We start from the raw sequence: 26,125 nt of genomic DNA, 5'->3' as shown, positions 1-26,125 counted from the left end.
AATTTTATTCAGCTAAAAGGAGGATTGTATTTTTGCTATTAGTATCAAAGTAAATGAAACTAGACGCAACTGTGTTAAGTAAAATAAGCCAGGCACACAATTAGTGTGTTTTCACTAATTTGTGTAGCTTGGAAAATGGATAATACAGAAGCAGAGAGTGGATTGGTGATAGCTAGAACAGGGTACAGTGAGGGGAGTAATGAGAAAAGGGTTTGTTAAGAGACACCCCACACAAATAGTTCTGGGATCCAATAGCCTAGAGTCTATAAGAATTTGTGACCTATTTCAAACTCACTAGGAGGGGATGAAATGTTGAAGAACACACAAGCAGTAACACTTGAAAGAAAATGCTAATTAATAAGAAACTCTAAGATAAACCCAACTATCATATGTCAATGATGTTAATAAATATATATTGGTTAAGCTCAGTAGCTGAACCTTAGAAGAGCATTAAAAAAATCAAATAATTTCAGTCGGTGTCATTACAGATTTAGTTTTCAATGCTCTCAACTACTTAACACTACTCATTAATCTCTATGCCTCTAGTCAAATTTTATTCTAATTTTTCATAAATATTATAAATTTTCACCTGTCATCCAACTCATCACAACTCCCTCACTTGTAATAGATAAGATTGACTCCTGGGTTCCCAAAGTACAGTCACATAATGGTTTCGGTCAAGGACACAATGCATATGTAATGGAGTCCCATATTGAGACTGTACAAAGATGGCCTAACTGTATGGGTTTCTGTGTAAGTACATTGTAATATCCTCAAAATGACACACTTCTCAGAATGCACCCTTGCTATTAGGCCCCCATGACTGTTTATAGAGACAATCAGGAACAGTCTCCCTTCATTTTTGCCTGTCTCCAGTCTCTAAATATCTGTATCTCCTAGTTTCACACATGAACCCACAGACCAATTGTAGAGTTGTGTTTGTCCCTTATGTCATCAGAAACTGATTCTCCATTTTCCCACAAACCTTTCATCTACCCTGAAGTAGACATTCTCACCAGCTCCACTGTATTAAACATCCTCTCTCATTGCCATGAATTCAGGGCCTTTCCTCAAATGCCCATCTCCCCTTACAACCCATGCATGCTGCTTGTTATATCCCCAACTGCTGTCATTGAATTTGGAACCTGACAGCTGCCAAATAAATATCTATTACATGAGAAAGAAAGAAAGAAAGAAAGAAAACCTTAAAAAGGGGGGGGTGAAATAGATGACAAAATTCCATATGATATGTGGTAGGCAGTCGATTTTTAAGAAAAGATGAGGAAAGGAAGAAGGAGGCGGCGGAGAGATTGACAAGGCTGGTTCCACCCTCTGACCTACTCCCTCTAGGTGAGCTGGGTCTCTCTGGCCTAGGGCTGTGGACATTCTACACTTTACAAGCTTGTGTGGTTCCCTCTGAAGATGTAGCTGCCAAGATAACCTTGATCACCTTGGTAAACCTTGGTCACAGAGTAGCCATTGAGCTAGGCTGGACTTGAGGGTCATCACAGTTATTTCTTGGTTCACAGTGGGAATGATCTGGCTGCTTGTGACTTTTCACTTATTCTGTTTTTAACACTGTGGACTGAGCACAAGGAAAATGCTCTCTAACAAGCCACCATTCTACCCACCTTTTAATGAATGAATTAATGAATTAATTAATTTCTATTTTGTCCCTATTTGGAAAGACTTTCCTGTTTGGAAGAATCCCAGGATGGAGGCAGTCAGAACACTCATGTAGGGACATGTTGCTCCGGTCCCCATTGCAGATGTGTGAAGTCCTCATCAGAGGCAGTCTCATGACTGGTCTGATCTGGGCATCAAGGAAATGCAGCAGGGCCCATGCATGGTTGGAGGTTTCATTAAGTCATTTTCTAGTCTCCATGGGAGAAAAAAATCTTTCCCAACATGCTATGCAGAAAGGGGGCTATGTATCTCTCTCTCTCTCTCTCTCTCTCTCTCTCTCTCTCTCTCTCTCTCTCTCTCTCTCATCAGCCCAGTGGATTGTCTTAGTACATAATCACATCTGGAGTGTCAATTTATACAACTATGGGGCTATTCCACAAACTAAGGCATTCTCTGTGGACACCATTGCCTGCAGAAAAACCAGGGCCCAATTTGTGAAGTGTAAATATCAAAAGTCTTCTAGAAGGTAGAAGCTCTGTAACCCAGGATGGGTAAGGGTCATTCCAACTTTTTAAAAGAAAATTCCAATTTTTCTTTATTCTTGAGGACTTCATACATGTATATAATGAACTTGATCACACCCACCCCATTTTCCTCCTCCAGTCTTCCCTATATCACCCTCAACATGTCTCTCTCCTAATTTTATGTCTTTCTTGACAACCTACTACATCCAAGTAGGGCTACCCATGTGTGTGAGTGTGTGTGTGTGTGTGTGTGTGTGTGTGTGTGTGCGTGCGTGCGTGCGTGCGTGCGTGCGTGCGTGTGTGTGTGTGTGTGTGTGTGTGTGTGTGTGTATGTGCTTTTTAGAAGAAACTTAGGAAGATGGAAACAGAAGCCAGATTCGGGTACTAAAAGCAGAGAAGTGGAAACCAAGGAAACATTTGGCCTGGGGCTTTCGGCACTTCACAGTGTATGTGTACCTTATCCTCCACCTCTGCAGCAGTCTTCTTGGTGACCTCCAGGTTCTCCACCAAGGCTGTTTCTCCCAGGAAGTTCCCCGAGGCTGAAGAGAGGCGAGACAGCAGGTTGTCCTCTAAGGTTTTGAGGGTGATTTTGAACCCGTTCTGCTGTTTCGTGAGATCCGACTGGTAAACAACAAGCAAGGAGGGGTCAGGTAGAGATACCAAGGCATTCTACTCTAGGATAGGCCCAAATAAATAACTGTTGGAAGGGCCAGAGTTCCTCCCTGCAGAGATAGTGAACCAAGGCAAAACAGTAGAGTGCTTTTGACCATGAGCAGATGTGAGCAGGTGAGTGGGGTCCCATCCGCAGGTACCACCCTGATCCTGAGTGTGGAAATGCAAGTAGCCTAGCCTGAGAAACTACTGTTAAAGTTGCAGCTGATTGAAACATGTCCAGACCTTCTCACATCATTGTTCCCAAACAGCAGTCTATGTGTGATTGCTGTAGCATTTACATTGCAGTCGGTGTTAGAAGCAATCTAGATGTGATTCAAAGTATATGGGAAGATGTAGGCATGTTCTATGTAAAATCCACTCCATTTACACAAGGGACTGGAATTATTAGCTGATCTGTTATCTGAGGGGTTCCAGGATATCATCCCTCACTGATTTAGAGTGGAGACCATGGGCTGGTTTATTCTCTTTCCATGTTAGTAATCTGTGACTCTCAGTCCTTACACGTAAGAGCTCTATACTATGCTTGGAACAGAGCTAAGGTCACTATATGAAACTTGTGAACAGAGAATATTATTTCAGTTCTCACTTCACTAGCAATGGATTAACAGTAAAGAAGTACTTGAAAGACAACCCCATCTGCCTCATATAGTTCCAACAAGCTCCTACCTTGAGGTTGGGGTGGGATTAGAATCTGAGTAGCTCTCAGGTCCTCTTTGCTTTATGATCTTTAGGCTGGTATCCTAAAGCACTGGGCATTTTTTGTTTGTATGCTGGCAGTTAGGAGTTAACTCCAGGTAGCTCTAGCATCTTTGACCTGTGAAAACTTTTGATCCCAGCCAAAAAATAACTTATATGTTAGGGCTTTTACCCATGCCAACTCTTACCACTGTTTCTTTTAAAAATACTTTTAAGATTTATATTAAAAAAATTTTTAAGCATGTGCATATGTGTCTTTATGTACAGGTGCCCAAAGAGGCCAGAAAGTGTCAGATCTCTTGGGGCTGGAGGTATATAGATAGTTGTGAGCTGTCATATGTGTGCTGGAGACTGCTCTTGGATCTTCCATAAGAGCACTAAGCATTCCTAATAGCCGAGCCATTGCTTCAGCCCCTGTTCTGTCTTTTACAAACTCAGACCTCAGTCAAGCCTGAGGTTAGGATGTGTGCAGTTAGGTCTCTTCTGGGAACACTCTGTACCTGGAAGCTTTCAAAGCACTTAGGAGTTAGCTCAGATGCCAACACCTCTTAGAACTTTTCTGATAACTACTATTTAGTCTCCCTAAGCTGTGTGTGTGCTTAGACATGGACACTGGGACATGTACACATACATACATACATACATACATACATACATACATACATACATGCACACACAATTCTGGCAAGTGGGAGACAGAGGCATGAGGGATGGTGAGTTTGAGGCCAGTATGGGGCTCATATTTCCTTATTTTCCTTAATTTTCATATTACCTTGTTCCATTTCCTGAAACATCTTATGAGTAGCTAAAAATACATTATTTCTCAGTTTGCATTTCTACTTTCTGTGTTTCTCAGCTTGGCTATAAGCACTATGAACAACTACATGGTCTTCCTTCAGCTCTGCTGAGTCTTACATGCTATAATTTTGTTTGTTGTAGACTTAGATTCCAGGACATCTGTTGAATAATACATGATGGTTTAGGGGAGAGTTCTGGGGAGCCTTGAACTCAGTCTCACATATGCTATGGAAGGCTGCTTTCCCTTCTTGACCTGCATTATCTAATCTAATCAAATTTGAAGAGAGGAAGGAAAGCATGTTCATGCTATAGACTGAATTATGCTCCCCCAAATTTGTATACTGAAACTCTAATCCCCCAATTGACTACATAGGAAAGTGCTTAGATGTAAGAGGGGAGCTCTTGCTAGATGGGATTAATGTTCCTAGAAGAAACACTCTCCCAGCTCTATCATGTATAAGAGGTTATGTGAGCAGGCATCTAGCCAAGATAAGAAGCCTCACAAGGAACAGCTATGGCAGCACCACGGTCTTGGGCTCCCAGCCTTCACAGCTGATAGGACCTAGGTTCTTGCTTTTTAAGATGCCTGACCTGTGCCTTGCACTGACACAGCCTCAGCAAGGATAACCCTGTTTCTGACACCCATGCATAATTTAACCCTGCTTAGTTCGAGATGTCTCCTTGTGAGTATGTGATATCAGATGTCTACATATCAGAGCCCTGAGCCAGGTCCTGCTCTTGGGGACAGGAATGCCCAGTCTCCCAGCTATCCCTACTTCTGTCCTTCAGCTCACCACATTCTCCCTTTCCAAACTGGGTGTGCAGAGGTGACAAGGCAGGGTCGGACTCATCCAGTGTCTAGTAGAACCCACTCTGCTGAATCCTGGGAAAAACTACCCACCCCCGTCCCCACAGTGGCTGCACTGTAGGATCTGGTAGCAGAGCATCTCTTTCTTCCTCAGGGAATCTCTGACATACCTTCAGCTGCTCCAGGTCTGGTCTCTCCATGCTGACCACAGCGGCCAGCAGCTGGTCCTCCAGGCCATCCCTGGTCACTGTGAAGTTGATCAGGGTGGCCTGGGCCTGTAGCTCAGGCTGGTAGTGAGGGTTGGCTAGCTTGGTGTGAAGGATGAGCCGGAACTTGGGATTGAATTCACATTCTTTGTCTCCAATCTTAATGAATCTGCAATACAAAGGCTCAAGTGAAGGCAGGGTGCCTTCTGGTAGAATCTTAGATTTTTTTGTTTTGTTTTGTTTTTAATAAGAGCATACTCAACAGTATACCATATCATAATTTTTCCCAATTACGCCTAACAACTACCTAGGACCCTTTTTTTGCCTTAATGTTGGGAGCAGGTTGGAAGGATTAAGTCTTGTCTCAGAGTCACCATGTTTCATTTTACAGCGAGAAACTCCTGGCAGAGCTGTTCCCACTGTGTCAGTATAGATTCAGACGCTATGGAAATGCCCCAGCAGATGGCAGCATAGAGTGTGGCGCAAGGGGCATCTGCATGTGGTTGGCAGGAAGATCTTCCTAGGCAAGCCAGAGAGCTTCCTTTTTTTTTTTTTTCCCAGATAGAGAATGGTTTGATGGGCAAAAATAAAATAATTAAGAAGCAGGTATAGCCTAAAACACAGAAGGGTAACCTGGGGACTGAGCAACTGGTAAGGCTCCTGCTAAGGCTTGGATATGGTTTGTCTCCAAAGATCCATGTTTTCTGTATGAGAGAGAGAGAGAGAACCTGAGAGGTAGAGGTGGAAGATAACTGGAAGGGGGAGAGTTAGGTGCTATCTTTTGGGAGGGGGCTGAGTCTAGCAGGAGTGGATTAGCCTCAGAGAGTAGGTCTAGACCCTTCACAATCTCTTGCTCCCTGTCTCATTATGTGGTCCCTCACCTCATGTACTCCTATCACGATGTCATCTGGCATGTTGTGATACTATAAAATAAAGACTCTTATAGGATATAACTGGTCAATTTTGAACTTTCTGTTTCCAAAGCCACGAACTATACAAATGGGTTTTCTTAATAAACTACCTAGCTTTGAGTATTTTGCTATAGTAACAGAAAACAGGCAAGGATGACCCGAGTCAACCACACCTTCATGTTAGTTAGCACTTATATCACGTGAGATGGAAGTCCTTCCACTTTTTCTCGATTTCTCATTCATATCAACCACCTCTTTCTTCCCTGTATGTGCTAAGCCTTCAAAGTCACAAAAGGCCGTCAAACTGACAGGGCACTGAGGTCTGAGGTCACACATCTGGCTTGAATAAAATGCTTGTCTTAAAAGTCTCTCTGCTTTTGACCATTCCCCTCAGGGTTCCTCTCACATTGCACACTGTGAGGAATTGCAGGTTTCCAGAAGTCTCTCCAGATTCCAAGGGCAATGAAATGGCCTGCTATTAGAGTAGAGGAAGGTCAGTCAGCTGCAGAGTGCTCTCTGATCTGAGTGGAGGGGAAGAGGTCTAGACCAGGGCAGCTGTGCATTGGTATATCTCACCGTCCTTTCTTAATGACTTCTCTCCCAAGCAGAGGTCCCAGGACAGGATCAATGGACTCCTCGAGGTTCTCAATGAGCACCACATCTCCAGCTTCCAGGGCACGCTCTATGGTCTGAAGGCAGCTGCAGAGCAAGTTAGACAGTGTGAGTCCAAAATGCATGGATCCAAGGCAATGTAACAAGACCATCATGCCTCAGAGGGAGGGAAGTACAGTGCTGGGCAGGGAGGCACAGCTTCCAGAAATGTCTTCAGCTATTATACTTTTTTCTATTTTAAAATGTCTCTGAGATTTATATAGACTTTTTACATCTTTCAGAAATAGATATGATAAAATAAAAAACAATATGAAGATTAACCATAGTCTGTCTATTATGTATAATTCAGTGTTTATTGTGGACATCTGGTTGTTTGGGTGGTCCTTTTGTACTGGGGAATTGGCTTGGGGCTTAATGGGAAACAAAAACAAGTGTTCTATTTTACTTTACATGAAATGGTGTTATGTTTGCATACAATCTGCAGCCATCCTTTCATGGACTTTTATTTATAACACATGATTCAGAGAAATGCTATGTAATGGTGGCTACATAGTTTTATTAGTAAGAGGGAAAGTCTGTATGTTTTGCACAGATGAAATTGTTGCCAAGTATATGGTTGGCTCTCTGTGCAACTTGGTATGGAGAGCTGACAACATTACTTTCTTAATTTTAGCTTTCATATTACTGAATTCATATGGCACTTTTGCTTTATAATCTAGTATTATTTTAACAAAATATAAGCATTTTCTCAAAGCATTGAATATTCTTCTAAAGTCATTTTTTATACATGTAAAGTAAGATTCATTATACTTAAGAACAGATTTTATCCACTTGATGAGAACACTAAAATAGCGCATGATGTATCCCTTTAGCACACAGCACAAGTTGGCATATGCCACCTGTTAACCCACAGATAGCTGCTTTTAAGTCTCACTTTGGGAGTCCTGTAAGTGTTGCAGCTCTGAAGGGAAAGGCTTTCCCAACAGAAGTGTTGTCTGCTCCAGCAGGGAATATTTTCCAATGCAAGTGTTACAGCTCTGAAGATGAAGGTATCCTAGCAATTGGGTACCAAGGAACACCACAAAATTACACTGCACAACCAACCTCTCACAAGAGATTGATTAGGAGGGAAAAATCCAGGAGTGTGGGCTGCCTTTGCTTGGGTGAGAAACACCAGTGAACTGAGCAGAGTTTATAGAGTTTCTTGGGGGACAGAGCTTTCTAGGGTGACCCAGGAATTAGGGATTACTTTTGTGGCTTGATCATGGGGGAAATCTTAGGGAATGGTGGAATTCTGTGGTTTGACCTTGGGGCAAGCTCAGGTATTGGTGAGATTCTGTTTCTTGGCCCTGGTCTTGGGGTCAAGTCAGAGTCAGGGTATTTTCCCTTGGCCCTGGTCTTGTGGTCATGTCAAGGTAAGGCTGATCTTCCCTTGGCCCCTTTACCCTACAAGTCCTAGGACACAAATATTATTTTAAAAGATTTGTTTTTATTATTTGCATGCTGTGTTTGCAAATACACATTTCTAAATGAGTTTTATTAAATTTTTAAAACAAAACAAGGGGATTATTTTGGGAAAATCTTAATGTAAAAGGGACTTTGGGGCTGGCTCGTAAGAAGGCTCAGTGGATAAAAGCATTCACCAATGGTGAAAATTTGAGTTTGATTCCTGAAGCCTGTAATCCTTTCAAGGAGCATGAGTGGCCAGGCCCATCCTCTGAGGCCCTCCAACTGTTGGGTTCCACCCACAGAATACTCAACTGCCCTTAATAGCTTTCCTACAGAGTAAAAAATCCAAACCCAGTACTTGAAATCCCACTAATCACTACCCTGGAAAGCTCCACCCTGGAAAGTTTAACCCCCAGAAAGCTCCACCCCTAAGAAACACTATATAAACCCTGACTTCTGCTCAGTTCTCTACTGTTTCTCACCCAAGCAGAGGCAATCACCCTCCTGGATTCTTCCCTCCAATAAATCCTTTGTATGAGGTCTTTTGCACAGTGTGACTTTGTGGTATTCCTTGGCTCCCAACTGCCAGGATACCTTTCCCTTCAGAGCTGTAGCACTTAGGGGAAAACTTCCTCTGTCAAAGCAGATCTGTAATACTTGCAGTGGGGAAACTTTTCCTGCATCCCAGAGAAGAGCTGTAACACTTCCACTGGGGAAGTCTTTCCCTCACCAGCTGTTAACACCTTGGGAAAGCCATTCCCCTCAGAGCTGTAACACATACAGAACCCACATAGTAGAAGGAGAGAACTGACCTCTGACCTCCACAACATATACTGTGGCACATTTACCCACAGCCCCAAGTAACTAAATATCAAAACAAAACAAAATATTGAAAAGGTATCTCAACTCTTAGTACTGGGAAATTTCCAAGGGAGGTATGTGACTTGCTTTCTATATCTGAGCGATAGAGACAGGCTTGGGTTCCTTTGTACTGAGGGTTGCTAGAGTTCCTAGTTTGAGAAGATTATTCTTAATTTAATGTTGCAACTCTACCACAGGGCCTCCATTTAGGTGATATTTCAAGCACCACAGATCAAAATGATTCTATAAAATGCAGAAATGGTAACATGTCACCCCAGACTGAACAGGGAATCATTACAAATATCTACTTCTATTGGATGACCAGAGACAAGCTAAAACACTATCTTAGACAGGATCCCTTAAGAGTGTGTATTCAAGATACATTAAGAACTTCATGAAAAACTAGGCTATTGCTCAGTTGACAGAGTGTTTGCTTAGCATGTGTGAAGCAATGGGGTTCATCTCTACTACCTCATAAACTGGATTGAGGTTTACTCCTGTAGACCTAGCATTAGAGTAGTGGAGGGAGGAACATCAGAAGTCCAAGGGCTATCTAAGATCCTATCTCAAAGACAAGAAAATAACTCCAAAAGAACTTCATAATAATCAAGATGTTCTCATCTGACATTGCACCAGAAAGCAATAATCTTTTGAAAGGTTCCCAATTCCAAGTGTCTTTCCAGTTAAAAACATGCTCAAGAGTATCTTTTCACACCAACCAGCTTCCAGGGAGTTCAGACTGGACTATGGTTTGTGTGATGATGCAGATCAAAGCAGGGCTGCAGGGCTGCAGGGCAGTACTGTGTGCATGCAGATAAGGCAATAGGAGGTGACTGTAAGGCAATGCTGAAAATCTACCCACTGTTTGACCATTCTTATACCTTAACTCTGACACTGAGGCTTTGCTAGTTGGAAAGGCTACAGAACCAATTATGTCAGTATTATACGAAGACCATCTGGGATACTTTTTATATATGACATGATCCAATTGCTTTCTGTTGTTTGAACGGAACACAGGGGATTGAGACAATCAAGGAAACTCATCTTGTCCCATCTTTCCAGACAACTTTTGGATGACCACATGGATCTGGAAACCACTCCAAACACAGGCAAGACAGTACCTTCACACTTGGTCACTCAGAAGAAAGCCTTGGTAGCTCACCATAAAGACTACATAGACCAGTTTAGGATGTTCTGGCCGTTAGACTCCCATGGCTCTCCTTTGGGCACTGTCTCTATAACTGTTAGTGGGTCCTGGCCCTATTCCCCCTTTTCCAAGATAATCCCTCCTCAAAACTGAGGGACAACATGGCCGTCATTTTTCCCCATCACAGGAGAAGGGAACAGATCCATGGTGGTGCTTGAAGCTGCTGCCAGAACTCAATTTATTCCCATTGATTCCTATGGGTATGGAAACACTTTGAAGCCACTCTGGGGCTAGAGGCCAGCCTTGCCTTAGGCTATTTTTCATTTCCAGTGACAATCTCACTCTGTGACTTCCCATTTATCACTGCCAGTCCCATCTGTGGGCAGGGGGTCCCCTTCTGTGATCTTTTCTTAAGGCCATATAATAGTCTGGTCTAGTTACTTCCTCATGACATTTGTTTTAGCCAGATAGGTACATGGGGACTTTCCTTTGTCAATCTGTGTTCAGTGAGAATGGAGTGATAGGTGCCAGTCAGGATGACCTCTGTGGCTCTCTCTATATGAGCCTGCCAGTCCATGTTGAACATCATGAAAGTTATGATGTAGCAGGAGGAGAAGCTGATGCTTACTTAGCTGCCAGACTAGGTCAAACATTATCACTAAACCTGTCAGGCTCCTGAAGAGTATCATGGGAACTGGCAGCAAAGTCCAAGCACTCATGAACCCATGCTGAACATAGTGAACCTACTACAGTGATGAGGTTGCCCTCCTCCATCAAGAGGTAGTCCTGATTGCTGCTGGCCTGCACTTAGTGTGCCTCTAGGCCTGATCTGGATCAAGGGGAAAAGGTCTATTTTGGCTCGTGGGTACCATCCATTAGGGAAAGCCTACAGGGAAAAGCTTAAGGTGATTAAGTTGCATTTATAGCCCCCACCTAGAGGGAATTGAATGCTTATGCTGTTAGTGTCTTAGTCAATGTTTTGTCACTTTGAAGAGACACCATGGTCACAGCAACTTTTACAAAGGAAAACATTTCATTGGGGATAGCTTACAGTTCAGAGGTTTAGTCCATTATCATCATGATGGGAAGCATGGTGATATGCAGACAAACATGGTGCTAGAGAGGTAGCTGAGAGTTCTACATCCAGATCAGCAGAGAACAGGAAGACAGAGAGTCATTGGGTCTGGCTTGAGCTTCTGAAACCTCAAAACACATCCTCAGTGACACACTTCCTCCAATAAGGCTATACCTACTCCAACCAGGCCTATGTCCTAATCTTTCAAATAATGCCACTCCCTATGAGCCTATGGGGTCCAGTTTCATTCAAACTTTCACATTCCACTCCCTGATCTCCATAACACATTTAGTCCAATTTCAAAAGTCGTCACAATTTATCACAGTCTCAACACTGCTTAAATGTCCACAGTTTAAAGTCTCTGATTCTCAGGGCAGTCTCTTAACTATAACCCCCATAAAATAAAAATGAAAAAGGAGATCACATACTTCCAAAATAGAATGGCACAGGGTATATATTACCATTCCAAAAGGGAAGGATGGGAGCATAATGAGGAAATATGGATCAAAGCAAGCCCCCCAAAAAAACAGCTGGGGAAACTCCAAACTCTGCATCTTCATGTCTGCTGTCCAAACTTTCTTCATATCTGTAACTCCTTTCAGGTTTGTTGATTGAAACATATTTCTTTCATCCTGTTAGCAGCTCTCCTTGAGATATCCCATAACTTCAGCATCTCCAACATCTTAGGTTCTTCAACAAAGTGCAGGGTTCATCTTCATAGCTTCACTCAATTGCCTCTCTGAGCCTCCATGCAGGGACACCCTTGACACACACCTAGCTTAAGTGGTTTTCCTTAGTCACAGGGGTATAGACAATAATCCCTTTCTTGTATCTCTAAAGCCAAAACTATTGGCTGAAGTTGCCAAGTTCTTTTGTTTGCTAGGGCTGGATCATGCTCCCTCATTCAAATACATTTTCACCAGCTTTCTGTTTCAATGTTTTCCTTCACTTCCTAAGCTTGGCTGCCATAGAAATTATTCTGTAGACTAGGATGACCTTGAACTCAGACATCTGCCTGCCTCTGCATAGGGAGTATACAAGGTAGTCTTGCCCTGAGGTCACTACTCCCTTTATTCTATTTAGCAGTGGGCTTTTCTTTAATCCCTTTGTCTCCTTGGGCACAGAACTTTCCAGACATTCCTTTCTTCTATAATTGTACGTTTTGCATTTTTCCTTGCTTCAATTTCTCCTTTTCATTATATCTGTCTAAGAACCATTCAACATAGTCAGTATTAGGCTGTTTTGAAACCTTGCCAATGTTGTTAAGTTAAAACTCTTCAATTTATCTTCAGGCAGACTTTTTGGACAAGGGCAGAAAACAGCCACATTCACATCACCAAAAATATCACAAAAATGGTCTATAGTCCACATTCTAATATTCATTTCTTCTGAAACCTCGAGCCCAGCCTCCATACTTCAAATTACTCTCAGCACCACTGTCTTCCATGTTCTACTGCTTAAAGCATTCCATTGCTTTCCTAAACCAAAGTCCCCAAAGTCCACGTCCCTCCAAACAAAAGCGTAGTCAGGCCTATCACAGTAATTCCAAAGTCCCTGGAACCTACTTCTGTCTTAGTCATTGTTCCATTACTAGGAAAAGACACCATCACCACAGCAACTTTTATAAGCAAAGCATTTAATTGAGGCTGGCTTATAGTTCAGAGGTTTAGTGAATTATCATCATGGTAGGAAACATGGCAGCATGCAGATAGACATGGTGCTAGAAAGATAGCTGTGAGTCCTACATCTGGATCATCAGGCAGCAGGAAGAGAGTTTGAGCCACTGGACCTGGCTTGAGTTTCGGAAACCTCAAAGCCCCTACCCAGTGATGCACTTTCTCCAATAAAGCCACACCTATTCCAACATATCCTATTCATTCAAATAATGCCATCTCCTATGAGTCTTTGGGGACCATTTTCATTCAAACTACCACAGTTAGATTTCTCCAAGAATCACAGATTTCAGGACTCAAGTCTAGGGAATGGTGCTATCTACTTTTATGGTGGGTCCTCTCACTTTAATCACATCAATCAAGGGCCAGAAACTAACCTAGTCAAGATGATTCCCAACAAACAAGCCCAGGGGTTTATCTTCTAGGTGATTATGATATGATCTATTTAACACAATGGTCAGAGTAAATGGGGTTTCTGCTTCCTTAAACACCATTTCTTTGTGTTGGAGAACCTTTGAATTCTTCTCTTCCTATAAAATGTATAATAAATTATAGACTACAGCCATCCTACTGACCATATGATTCCTAATGAGAAAAAGCACAGAGCTGGTACCCAAGTATCTTGTTGAAATATTTCCTAAACTGAAAGGGAAACCTGCAAGAAATCAGGAGGTTTGCCTAATGGAGAGGTCAGAAGAGGAGAAAAAAAGCCACTAGGGCTTGTCTACTCCATGGAATATTTCCTTCTTACACAAACAGCAATAGTGTCAACTTGTGTGCCCAGCCACTCACCCTTTCTGGCCAATCTGGGTGACTCGGAGTTCTTCTCCATACTTGTTCTTGATCCATTTGATGCCTTGCAGTTGAGGGTCAACCATGAGTGGCCAGCGCTCACAGTTGATGAGGATGGTGGCATTCTCCATGGACATGCGGTCAGCAGGGAGGCCCTCATTCTGCCAGGCAGCCACATCAGCATCATCAGTCAGCATCCTCAAGGGGTCCAGGGTTGAGGTGATTGGGATGGGAACCTGATGAAGAGGTGACAGGCACACTCTGAATGGGAATCTCCATCTCTATGTGGAGAATCCATAGTATCCTACTGTGTAACATACCCCTTTAAAAGCAACCAACATCCCCCCCCCACTCCAGAGAGTGCTTTTCTGGATATGTGATTGTTGCCAAAAGCATCATGATAGATGAGTAGAAATTCATATAACCAACTCTATGTTCTTCATTATATTCATCTTAATCAAATCCCTTCTACAGCTTATTTATGTCTTTTTTTAATTACTCATTGCATGTGTATGTATATGTATGGGTGTGCACATGCCATGGCATGTGCGTGGAAGTCAGAGCATAATTTGGGGAATTGGTTCTCTTGCTCTACTGTGTGGGTCTCCATGATGTAACTCAGGTAGCTGAGTTTAGAGACTGAGCTATCTTGCCAGCCTGATTATTTATAACTTTATCTATGATATCCATAACCATGTGGACATTTACTTCCTTGCCATTTTTCCTCTATCTCTTACATCAGTTTTCTGGTGGCTGTACTAGCCCACACAGACCACTTTCTCCTCTCATTATTTTACCAGCTTGCAAATGGCTGGGTTCATGTTTTTTCCCCTACCCCAATCCTTCCTCCTTAAGGTTGCTCACAAGGCCCTTGCAACAAGCATACCTACTGGGGTTTGCTGGGGAGCCCACCCTCAGCCTTGAGAACTCCACCCATGACCTCCTCCACCCATGTGTATCCTCAGAGCTGGGAAGTCCTTTCTGTTTTTCTATTTTAGCCTCTCTCAGCTCATCTAATTCTTCTATAAACAATCTTTTTCATTGGCTTATATACTTTTAAAAAGAGGTAAACTTTACACAATGTAAAATGCACCGTGGTAAGCTGTACAGTTTGGTGGGGGATAGAACATTCTCAGTGTTATGCAGTCTTCAATCTGATCCATCTAATCCCAGGTATTTTCATGGCTCCAAAGGAAGCTGCATGATCATTCAAAATCCTCCCTGTGTCTCTGACACAAGTTCCTGGCAATCACTAATATGCTTTCTGTCTCTATAGATTTTCTTACTTTAGATATTTAATACAAATGGAATCATACAAGATGTGACCTTTTGTGGTCTGGCCACTTCCGTTTAGTACAATGCTTCTGAGGTTTAGACTTACACTCTTTAAACTCTTTGATTCAACTGTCTTTGCAGTTTGATTTGCTCAGGTATCTCAGGAAAACTATTTAACCCTTTTCAAGTTCCTTTTCTCTTACGCATGTTGAAGTGGTAGTCCTTAGCCACATGATCCCCAGGACAGCTGTGAATATTGTCTCACAAAAATCATGAACTTATATAAAACATCATGATATTTTTCAAAAGTTATTTTTGTTGTTTTTGATAATGCGATTATTCATTCTAAGATTGTGAAATTTATTGTGACAATATCATGCCACAATGTGAAAGGTTAAACAAGTTTTTAAATGAAGGAAACAGACGTTCCATGCTATAGTATCATGCACTAGTGCTCTCTCTCTCTCTCTCTCTCTCTCTCTCTCTCTCTCTCTCTCTCTCTCTCTCTCTCTCCCTCTAACATCTTAATTATGTAGCTCAGGCTGACCTTGAACTCATAATCTTGTCATCTCAGTTTCCTGATGGCTGTAATTTCATATACATTACACATATATGACACTATGCACAGCTTGAAACACACCTCTTATCTCAGGAAGCTTGATATAGCCAGGCACTGTGGTGGAGGCTGAGGCAGGAGGATTGTGATTTTTGAGGTAGACTTGAGATATATATAGAGAAAACAAAATGAAACCAGAGATGTGTTTTGCCATGTTTTCTTTATAATCTCATGAACAAAACATTATTCTGGGGTTCACAGACTTTACCAGAGATTGCTTGCTGTGGTTCAAATGTGTTTCCCCAAATTTAGGAACTGAAAACTTAATCCCCAGTGAGCAGGTCATTGTGGCTCTGCCCTGTAAATGGCTCCCATTGATATCATGGGAAAGACGTAGTTCCTGTTAAGTGGGCCATAGAGGTGAGTTTGGTCCCATTTTTCTCTCCAGCTCTCACTTTTTCTTCCTCTTCTGCCACAGGATGTCAAAGTACTGAAGGCCACCTACAGCAGACTCACCAGACTGTAGCATCATGAACCAAGTAAATATTAGTTCTTTATTGATTAGCTGCTCTCCAGCACTCTGTTTCAGCACAAGACAATAGACTAAGACACTGCCAAAGGCATCTATGGCACAAGAACGCTTATGCATCACAGACATGCCCAACCTCCCTATGTTGCTAAGAGCCAAGCATCCTCTCTGTTGCTAGTTCTTCCATCCAAATCACAGCTCAACGAGTGCTGCTAGCTCCACTAGATAACACAACTAGTACCACTAATATTCATGCTATTCCCAGTACTATCCATTTTAAGCCAGTCCATCATATCATCATGTGGCTAGAATTTTATGAGCAGATATGGGAAAACTTAGGTATCACTACAGAAATGCATTTTGCAATTCCAGGGTGGTACTTGTGGGTGAAGTTTGGAATATGTCTCAGGGTGCAGTGTGAATTTTACTCTCTATCTGTGGACCTGATCACCTGGAGCCATCCTGGCCTGCCATGTCTTTTGTATTCCATTGGCATAGCATGTAAGATACTCTGAATATTTGGTTAGTGTTTGGGAACTGATGAGCCCGAGTGATAAGAACGTGCCAAGGGAATATTAGGGTCTAGGTAAGGCTTGAAATCTCCTTTACTCAGCAACCATCACCCCCTCCCCATTTCAGCACTTTTATATACATAGGGAGTATCTGGGAATAGTTATACAGACAGGTGCGTGTCCCTCTGCACCATGGAAGCTTTGGTGTGCAAGGTTGCTTTTATAGCTGTGTTTCTGAGCCATGGGTATAAACTGCATGGTTTTGGGACCCAACAACAATGGCCCAGGAAGAACAGAGAAGGAACAGAGAGATCTTTTGGTGTCTCCCAGGTTTCACCACTTGGAAGTGAGTCAGGAGGTAGAGTTCATCAAAGAACCAGAGTATGGAAGACCAGAGCATGGAATTCCCATGAGAACCCCATTAAGGCATGGGACCGGAGCACAGAGGACCATAATACTTGACAGTGTAAAGGATATGATCGTGTATGCCCCATGCCTGATGCTCAGGTGAGAGTGTCAGTGCATATGCAAGGAATACTGGAAGGTGTGGGTTGTGATGGTCATACGATCTTAGTGGTACACACAGGCTGGCAGAGTCAGGACAAGTTCAGGTCATACATACTTTCAGCTGGCTCAGATAGGGTTTCCAGGTCCCATCCATGAGGCTCTTTCGGTACTTTTTTGTAAAGAAGCCCAAGTAGGAAATAAAAGCTGTAGTAAGAAGAATGTCTCCACATAACGTCCTCTCCTGCTGTTTGAAGTTCTGCACAGCCTCTGCCCACCTGATGTTTTCAGAAGCAAGTCCTCCAACCTACCATTTAAAGGACAGAAAGGATAGAGAAATATCAACTGGAATACACAGAGCTATGTATTTAGTCAAGGAGATCACATGCCATATGTCCACGGCAACAAGTCCCAGCAAACCATTGTGCATTATCATCATACTGCCCTTCCCTAAGCAATGTCCCAGCTTCCGGTGACACTCCAGCACACAAGCCCCTACTCTTTGTTGTCCTTCACATGTCCTCGGGGTGATAATCAGTTCTGGATGCAGGATGCAGGGCTCTGCCCTTTCTACATGTGGAGACAGCTATACAATTCCACGGGTTATTGTGAGGATCGAACATGCTCATGTATGTTACCACTAAGCACAGTGCCAGGTCTTTTCTTCTTTCTCCTCCCTAAGTGCTGGAGATATGGAAATAAAGTCAAGTCTATGTGCCCTAAATAATTTTCCAGTGGGTGGGATGATAGAGGTGAATTAAAACAGTGATAGGAATATACATATGAGTGTGTAAAAAGTAGCAGAGACTATAGAACACATCTCATTTGGCCTGGCTCATATTTGGAAGACACTACTCTTCTTGGGAGCTTCCCATGGAGATGCATATGGTTAAGTCCCCATCTCATGGAGAAGGCTGTGCTGAGGTTTGGAAGCCAGGTAAGCAGCTAGATAGGAGGCAGGCTAGCCAGATCTGGCTAATTTCTTGCACATCTGTGGGGTGCCATCTCTAAATCAAGTTGTTTGATGAAATTGATCATCTCAAGGATGCACAGCAGCCTGTTCCATCCATACCTGTGGTGACACATTTTCTGCCTGCCTTTAAGCTGGTAACATGCTTTGAGATTGTTTAGGACTATGTACTTAGCCTGCTCTCCTATTATGAGCTCAGCCTGTTTGACCCAGACCTGCCTTTATGAGAACAATGTAACAACTGTCTTTATGAGAACAATGTAACCAGCCTCATTATCATGCTTTACCCTTCCGGTGTAATCAGCTTTCTCAACCTAAGCTAGTGCATAGCTTTAATCTTAATTCATGTACTTCCAAGCTCCTCACCCATAATACAGTATGTGTATGTGTGCTGTGGAAATTATTTCCAGAAAGCAGCCAATAGATTAAAAGCAACCTTAAAACATATCTCCCATAAGTATTGGCAGCACTATGTTAATGGTTACTAAGATCTGTGTGGGTTTGAGTGCTATTCTGACAGTTGTGGTCAGTAAAGTAACCTCTTCCCTGCAAAATTGTTAGAGATTTCTGTTGAAAAATATCCCCCATTTATTTCCCATACCATTGATTTTGGTTCAGTTAACACAGAGCCAAGTTTTTTGTTAGGGACAGACAGACAACAGATACAGGTCAGATAAACACAGCCGACAGGCCACAGACCACAAACACAAGACAGGGAAGACATAGGGAGAGAAGTGGAGAATTCATACTTATGCTCATTCTTGGTCTAAACTGTTCTAAGAGGAAATCAATTTTCTGTCCTAATGCAACATCAGAATACATAGTAACTGACACACATGTGGATTTCTGTCTCCATAAACCAAGGCCCAGTCCAGTGGTGGCTATAACACATGGCTCCTTAAAGAAACATGGCTGTAGCTGGAAAAAATGAGGAAAGAAATTTATTGTAATTCCCTTCTGTGGTGAGGGTGGTGCTTCAGAGACTCCAGAATAAAGGGAGGTCACACTCAGTAGAAGCTGCTCTCCAGTCTCTTCTGCTGGATGTGAGAGAAATACAAGCCATGAGGAGTTTTAAAAGGCCATAAGTTCTTTGACCTCTCATCGAGATCGTATTTTACAGCTTACATTGTTGTGTATTCTTATGTGGTAAGCTATGTAAAATTAAGTTTATATTTTGTTATATTATGTTAAATATTTCCACTTACAATGTTTTATGCACATTATTTTTTTTTTACCATATTCTATGTATGTATACTTTTCTTGTATTCAAGACATTTTGTATATTGATACAATTTGGGATATTTATCTTGCTGCCCTTTATAGTTCTACCTCTTGTCTTGACACTTATACTCTACCTCTATTTTAGGGATTTACATGTATGTATATGTAAATAGTTATATTGTTTAAGTATTTGTTCCTGCTTTACTCAGGAAAGTTTTAATCAGTCTTTTTAGCTAAGTTCCCGAGTATTACAGATTATCTTCACTCACATTTCCTGTACCTATGAGATTAGTCAGATATAGATGCTTAATCTTCAATCACTTCATAGACATGCAGAACATGGCATTTAAATGTTTTAATATTAGTACTCCATTGACATGAGACACTGTTGCTCCTGACAGCACCGTGCACTTTCCCGAAAATATGTTGGACACTTTTGTTGCTCCTGCTGGAGTTCAATCTCGCCTCAGCTAATGGCCTGTTGGGCATAGAATTGCCCCCACCTTGACCACTGATTTGGACATACAGTCCTATGTGCTTGCAGGAGACAAATATAGAAGACTGCTTGACCTTGCCAAGTCAGGGTAAGACAGCCATTCTACCTCTCTGCTGTTGTTGTGGTCTGTCAAGTTCTCTTGGCCTTAGCCAAATCTGGGTGTACCAACGTTGCTGTGAGACCTAGGGTGACTGTTCAGATGGCTTGCTGTTTCTGTCCTTGCTGCACCTTTTGGAAGGTGTCCATCCGCATTTCCTGTCTACTCTAGTATTGTTAATTTCCTTCTCAGGTCTTGATGAGGTTGAAGATTAAACTATCACAACTATTATTCTCTCTTCCTAGTTAGATATATTAGGTACTAGACTTACGTTTTCCAGCTTAGAACAACTCTATTGTAAACTCCATTATGCCCTCACCCTAGGACTAGATATGTAGGTCATTTTGTTCTCGATTTTCCTTTTCTTAGAGCACACTTGTTATTCACTGTTTTGTATATAGTTTTGTATTAAGCCTAAATCTTTTCTTTAGACTAAAAGGGGAGTTATAGTGAGATAGTCCTTCTGTGGCACTGACCACGCCCATTGGGGGGTGGAGCCATGGGCGGAAGTGACCGGTGGAAGGAGGTCGGAGGGGGCCAGGAAAGGCTCTCTCTTTCTGGCGTGACTCGGACAGGAGAGGATCGGGTTGAATTTCCTGGTGTTCATCTGTCTAGGTTGTAAGTTATTTCTCCCTGAATAAACATCTATTCGGCCTATTTGTTTATCCTGATCCTTATTTACCGCGATAAGGTTCATGGAGACAGAGAGGCCCTTCTGAGTCCACCCTACTAGCCTTACCTGTCAGGGTACCTAGCAGGTAAAGGAAGTTATTCTGGAGTCTCTAACCCAGCCCAGCCCAGGCCCAGGACCAAATAACCCTGAATTCTTCAGGCATGGAGATAACACAGCAAGCTATGTTCTACCCAAAGACCTGTCCCCATAAAACTGAAAAACTGTAATAATGGTTACTGTTTTGCTTTTCTAAAACAGTTTGGTTTATTGGATTCTTAGGAAAGAAGAAGGGAACTACCATTAGTCTGAATTTTATAAACACAGCCTGGACTATGAAGCCTTCCATCACTGGGCCCCAGTAAACCAATTCAGGAGACATAAAATGCTGCTTTAACCCTTAGTACTTTCCTCTGGTCCCACACATACCAATTCCTGCTCTCTCCTACCCCAACCAAGGATGGCATATCTACACTTGCTCCTGAGTTAACAATACACCTTTGTCCTGACACTTAGATTTGTTTTCTCAGGAAGGCTAGAGCCTGGCCGTTTCTCCCCTATTTCCCTATGTGTACACACAGGTGTACACAAATAAGGTCACATTCAGAAATGTTCCGGGCCAGTCATTCTCTTTCCTTTCTGCTTTGCTGTCCCTGACCTTGCACCTTATGACGTCACATGGCGCGGAACTCTGGGACTGACCCACAAAACGCTAACTTCTCTGGCCCACTCATAGTCACAAGCACGGCCACACTTGCAGCAGCTATCTGGTAGATCCGGTGTACCTTTCTGTCAAGCGTCCCCCTTATCAAATCAGCTTTGTACTGAGAAGACTAAGTACCCACACGTCTCAGGGCACAGTCCCTGCATCCCTGCAAGTTTTAATACTGTCCCGCCCTCCTCCGCAAGGCCAGTCAAAGCTCAGCTGTGCTGAACTCATGTAGTCACACCTCTGGGGCACTTGACAAAGTGCTAATGTAATTAGAACTCAGACTCACCAGGCGGTTTGCAAGGGAGATGGTGCCTGCTGTCACTTCAGCTTCCTGCTGACACTTGAGTTTCTCTGCTGTAGCTTTCTCAAACTTGGCGGTGAGCTTTGCCAGGTTTTCGTTAAGGTGCTGTTGAGGAAGGGACGGAAAGTTGGTTAAGTAACTCCAAGCCACTTCTAGTGCTTCTGTGATAAAGCTACATGAGAAGGGGGTTTTGATGCAAATGCTGGGCAGGGGAAGAAGGCCAAGAGACTAAGGGTAGCCAGGAAGGAAAAGAGGAAGGAAGCCAAATGAGGGGTGATCTCAGGTGGCAACCCAGAGACAATCTCAGCTTCTTCCTGCAGGGGGAGCCCGGAATGGAAGCCCAGAGATGGCTGAGCAAAGCTGAGAGGCAATGAGTTGAGGCAGGCATTCAGCAGAGGAAAGAGACAGAAAAAGTCCCACCTCTCCTTGGTTGGGGGAAGGGGTTCTGGTGAGTTTACAAAGCTACTGTGGGAGGCAAAAGTACAGCTGGAGAAGCAAGACCATGGCTGCAGGCCCAGTGGGGATGTGGCAGCACACTGGGCTGCACTGGCTTGAGGCTGGGCGGGCCTTCTTTGGTTGGAGCGTACTTAGCCCTCATCTATTTTCCTCCATTTCGTGCCCTAAACCATCATAAAGGGTGGGGTGGTTTTTAAGAAAAGGCATAGCTCTAAGTTTATCAAGAACAGCAGCATGACACTTGTCACCTTGGGAGTGTGCATCTACATAGGTGAAGACACAGGGGCACACAGTTGATAGCTCTGCACACGTCCTGTGTCTGTGCCATAACTGAAGTTCAGGCTGCTTTGTGAGCCCTTGTGAAGGTGTAAAATAGACAGTGTCTGAGCTCACACAACCAGCATGTTAAAAAGCAGCCGATTAATGATAGACTGAACATGCCCATCACCTCCTCTTCTTCCCAAGCAATCACTAAAGTGATCAGGAAGCAATTTCAACAGGCATAAGCTCTACACACCATGTGAACCAATGGGTATTGCTCAGGAGTGAAAGAGTCCAGCAGAATGGTAGATGATGGCTGGAGATGGGCAGAGGAGGCTGTGGCTTCCATAGGTTACTACAAAGGTTATTTATCTGCAAAGCCTCCATCAACTGGAGATACTGGAACTGTGGCTGGGTGGGTGGCAGAAAGGAGGGCTAACTGGAAGCCTATTGGTATCCCAACAAGTATCTTCTATCCAAATGTAGAATGCAGCATCACCACAGCCACCAAGGAGAAACTCTAGCATTTAGGATGCTTCCAGCATAGTTCATCTGATCTTAAAAATAAACCTTATCAGTCAGATCTGCCTTTATCTTCAGGGATAATACCAGCTTTAAAAAAATTATCTTTGAATTGTTGACATTTTCCTAATTATATACAGTGCATAGTGACCTTATCTTCTCATATTCCCCTTATTCCTGCTAGCCCTCCTCTCCCTATTAACTCCTCTCCAGCTTTCTTGTCTTTGTAGGTTTCCTACAGGTGATCACAGCTGCTGTGTGTTTATTATTAGGGCTCTCAATAGCAATAAGAACAGCACTAAAGGCCTTGTGGCCAGTTCTCAGAGAGGTCCAAGAGGGTTCAGCTATAACATGAGAACAGGATGGAGAACAAAGTCACTATTGGGAAATCACCAGTTTATTGTTAATATAAACAATAGTGACTGGCGTGTGGGTTAGAAAGATGAACCAGGCAAGGATTCAGAAATCTCCCAATAAGCCTGATAAAATGAACAGTGATGAAAGGGTGAGAGGAAATGGAGGACTAAGTTAGGATGTTCAGCATTCAATCTACTTGTTTTGCAGAAGATAAGATTACAAAGAAAATGGGAGAGGGATTGCCAAAGAAGAAAACAGTAATATCTCAGGGTTGAAGATAGTACTTCTTCCCATGTCAGCATGAATAACATAAAAGAATGGGATATTAGAGACAGGTAAGAAAAATAGGGAGCTGTACTGAGACAGAAGGGCTTGAGTGAAGATGGAAGTTGGGCAGAGGATAGGGAAGACAAGAGGGTGGGGGTATGGTTTATCTCAAACTAAGAAGGCACGAAAAAGTCCTATGGAAACCTACCATCTTATAAGATTATTAAACATTATAATTTAAAAAGAGTTTGAAAGGAGAAAGCTTGCATTGGGTGGATAATGCTTCTCTCAGAAGCCATTGGTTATTAAATGAAAATTGAAGTGCCAAGGTATGGGTTGCCCTCCTAAGAGCCATTGATCATTTTACCATGAATGAGAGGCCTGTGAGGCTCCACCCTTCTCTGAGGGTCTGTTTATAGTTAATGGTTCCTGGGAGAGGAGCTGTCATTTTCTTCAACAATGTAGACACTGCTAAGTTTCAAGGCAGTAACAACCCCATCTATGCATATACAAGCAACCCTCCTGAAACTCAGTGGGACACACACACACATACACAATTGGAGCAGGGATTAGGAAGGTTTCAGTGGAAAAGAGAAAGCTAAGGAAGGCAATAAGATATATGCAAAAATGAAAATTCATCACATGCATGTATGAAATTGTGAAGAAATAACAAATAATGAAAGCTAAGTACATCAGTGCTGATCATCAGGTGCTATGAATAATAGGTCAAAGGGCTTCTGTAAAGGCAGTCAGCACAAGGGTCAGGAGATTGACAGTTCAGCAGACTAGAGCAGAGAATGTGTTCAGTGTTTCAAGGGAGAAAAAAAATGAACAATTCAGATTTCCATATTCTGTAACTCTGCAAAGTTCTCGTTTCAGTTTGTTAGCAAAATAAAGACATCACCAGACTAATTGTTGTGAAAATTTACTTCTCCAATAACACTTCACTTTCCTGAGAAAGTGACTTATGGATCGGATACAGCAAAATAAAATAATAACCAAGAAAGGAGCCATTATAGGGTTTAGACACCATTGAAACAAGCTCAAGAAATGAGTCAGTCAGTGGTCCTTGCTTATCCTTGAACTACCTGGAGCTCTGAGCTCTGAACAAGACACTGTAGATAACCTAATAGAGCACTTGGCGAGGTGGAGAATGGATAAATAATGGCAACTACACAAAAGGAAGTCATGGATGAAAACCAATAAAGGAAGATCAAAACTCCACAGGGGAAAGATGGTAAAAAAGGAAGTTAGGAGCCAGAGAAAGACCTCAGCAGCTAAGAGCACTTGTTGCTATTGCAGCAGACCTAGGTTTCATTTCCAGCACCTACATGGTGGGTCACAACCAGCTGCACCTCCACTTTCAGGGGATTTGACATCCTCTTCTGGTCCCTGAGGACAACTGGGTATATGTGTAGTACACATGTGTACATGTAGGGCAAACATGCATAACACATACAATAAAATATTTTTAAAAGAAAATATTAGTACAGCTTATCACTTAGATCTACTGTGAACAATAGAGATGTTCACTTTAAAATAAATGGAAGTTACTGATTTTTAAAAGTTTCATGTATCAGTCTATGGGGAGAGAATTTTGGTTACAGAAGTCAGTGTAGATAATCCTGGCCATGGCAATCACAAAACAGAAAAAATGTTGTGATGACGGAAGTTGGGAGGCAGAAGGATGAGAGAAGAGCAGAAGTTTGGGATGATAAACAGCTTCATCCCAGAAGATGAGGTGTCCAGGAAGCCACCTTTATGCAATGGAGCAAGAAATAAAGAGGATGTCACCTAAAACCAGTTGCCATAAATTTTCTTGGAAGATGTCAGAATCAATGACTTAAGACAAGTCAGATACCTGAAGAGGACACAGGGAGTAGCATAAGGACAAAAGTTGAATGTTTAAATGAACAGAGCAAGAACCAGCTAGACAAGAGTCCAGTCTTAGGAAGCAGGCACTAATGGGGCTGACTGCAAAATGCAACACTGCCATTCACTCCAATACGAAGACGCTAGTTAACGGCAGGGCAGTGAATGATATAGAGGAGTCTTCTGATTGTATAATGGCCAGAAATCAGACTTAGTTCATTATCACAGCAGAGAGCGAGGTGGCAGTGAGGTATGGTACTGGAGAAGTGATTCTCAAACTATACCCTGATCTATAAGGAGAGGGGGCAAAGAAGGAGAGGAAGAGGGAAGTAGGTGGGGGAGGGAAAGGGGGAGGGGGAGGGAGGGAGACAGAGACAGAGAGAGGTAGAGACAGAGAGACAGAATGCACCCTGGGTGCCTGGAATGGGCTTTTGAAACCTCAAAGCCCATCCCAGTGACTACTTCCTCCACCAATTCCACACCTCCTAATCCTTCCCGAATAGATCCACCAACTGGAGATCAAGTGTTCACACATATGACTCTATGGGGGCCGCTCTCATTCATATCACCACAGTTGCCTTGGTCATGGTGTCTTGTCACAATGATAGAGTATTAACCAAGACACCAACTTCATAGGACCTCTGAAATGAAATACAGGCCAGAGGAGACAGTTCAGCTGCCCTGTTGCAGGCTC

At 42.7% G+C, this 26,125-nt stretch overlaps 1 protein-coding gene across 1 annotated transcript in view; it reads right to left on the bottom strand.

Annotated features, from left to right (window-relative positions):
• Dnah9 (dynein axonemal heavy chain 9) overlaps positions 1 to 26,125 on the bottom strand; it is a 329,177-nt gene that overhangs the window by 62,812 nt on the left and 240,240 nt on the right. The window contains exons 51-56 of the mRNA XM_051180369.1: positions 21,682 to 21,801; positions 17,348 to 17,536; positions 13,854 to 14,089; positions 6,821 to 6,943; positions 5,298 to 5,502; positions 2,607 to 2,771 (exon numbers count right to left, since the gene is read on the bottom strand). Coding sequence (XP_051036326.1) covers positions 2,607 to 2,771; positions 5,298 to 5,502; positions 6,821 to 6,943; positions 13,854 to 14,089; positions 17,348 to 17,536; positions 21,682 to 21,801 — 1,038 coding nt within the window. The remainder of the gene's footprint in view (positions 1 to 2,606; positions 2,772 to 5,297; positions 5,503 to 6,820; positions 6,944 to 13,853; positions 14,090 to 17,347; positions 17,537 to 21,681; positions 21,802 to 26,125) is intronic.

This window comes from Phodopus roborovskii, unplaced genomic scaffold (assembly GCF_943737965.1).
Source record: "Phodopus roborovskii unplaced genomic scaffold, PHOROB, whole genome shotgun sequence".
NCBI lineage: Eukaryota > Metazoa > Chordata > Mammalia > Rodentia > Cricetidae > Phodopus > Phodopus roborovskii.
Note: the sequence above shows the minus strand (reverse complement) of the source record. Positions and strands in the feature narration are given on the sequence as shown.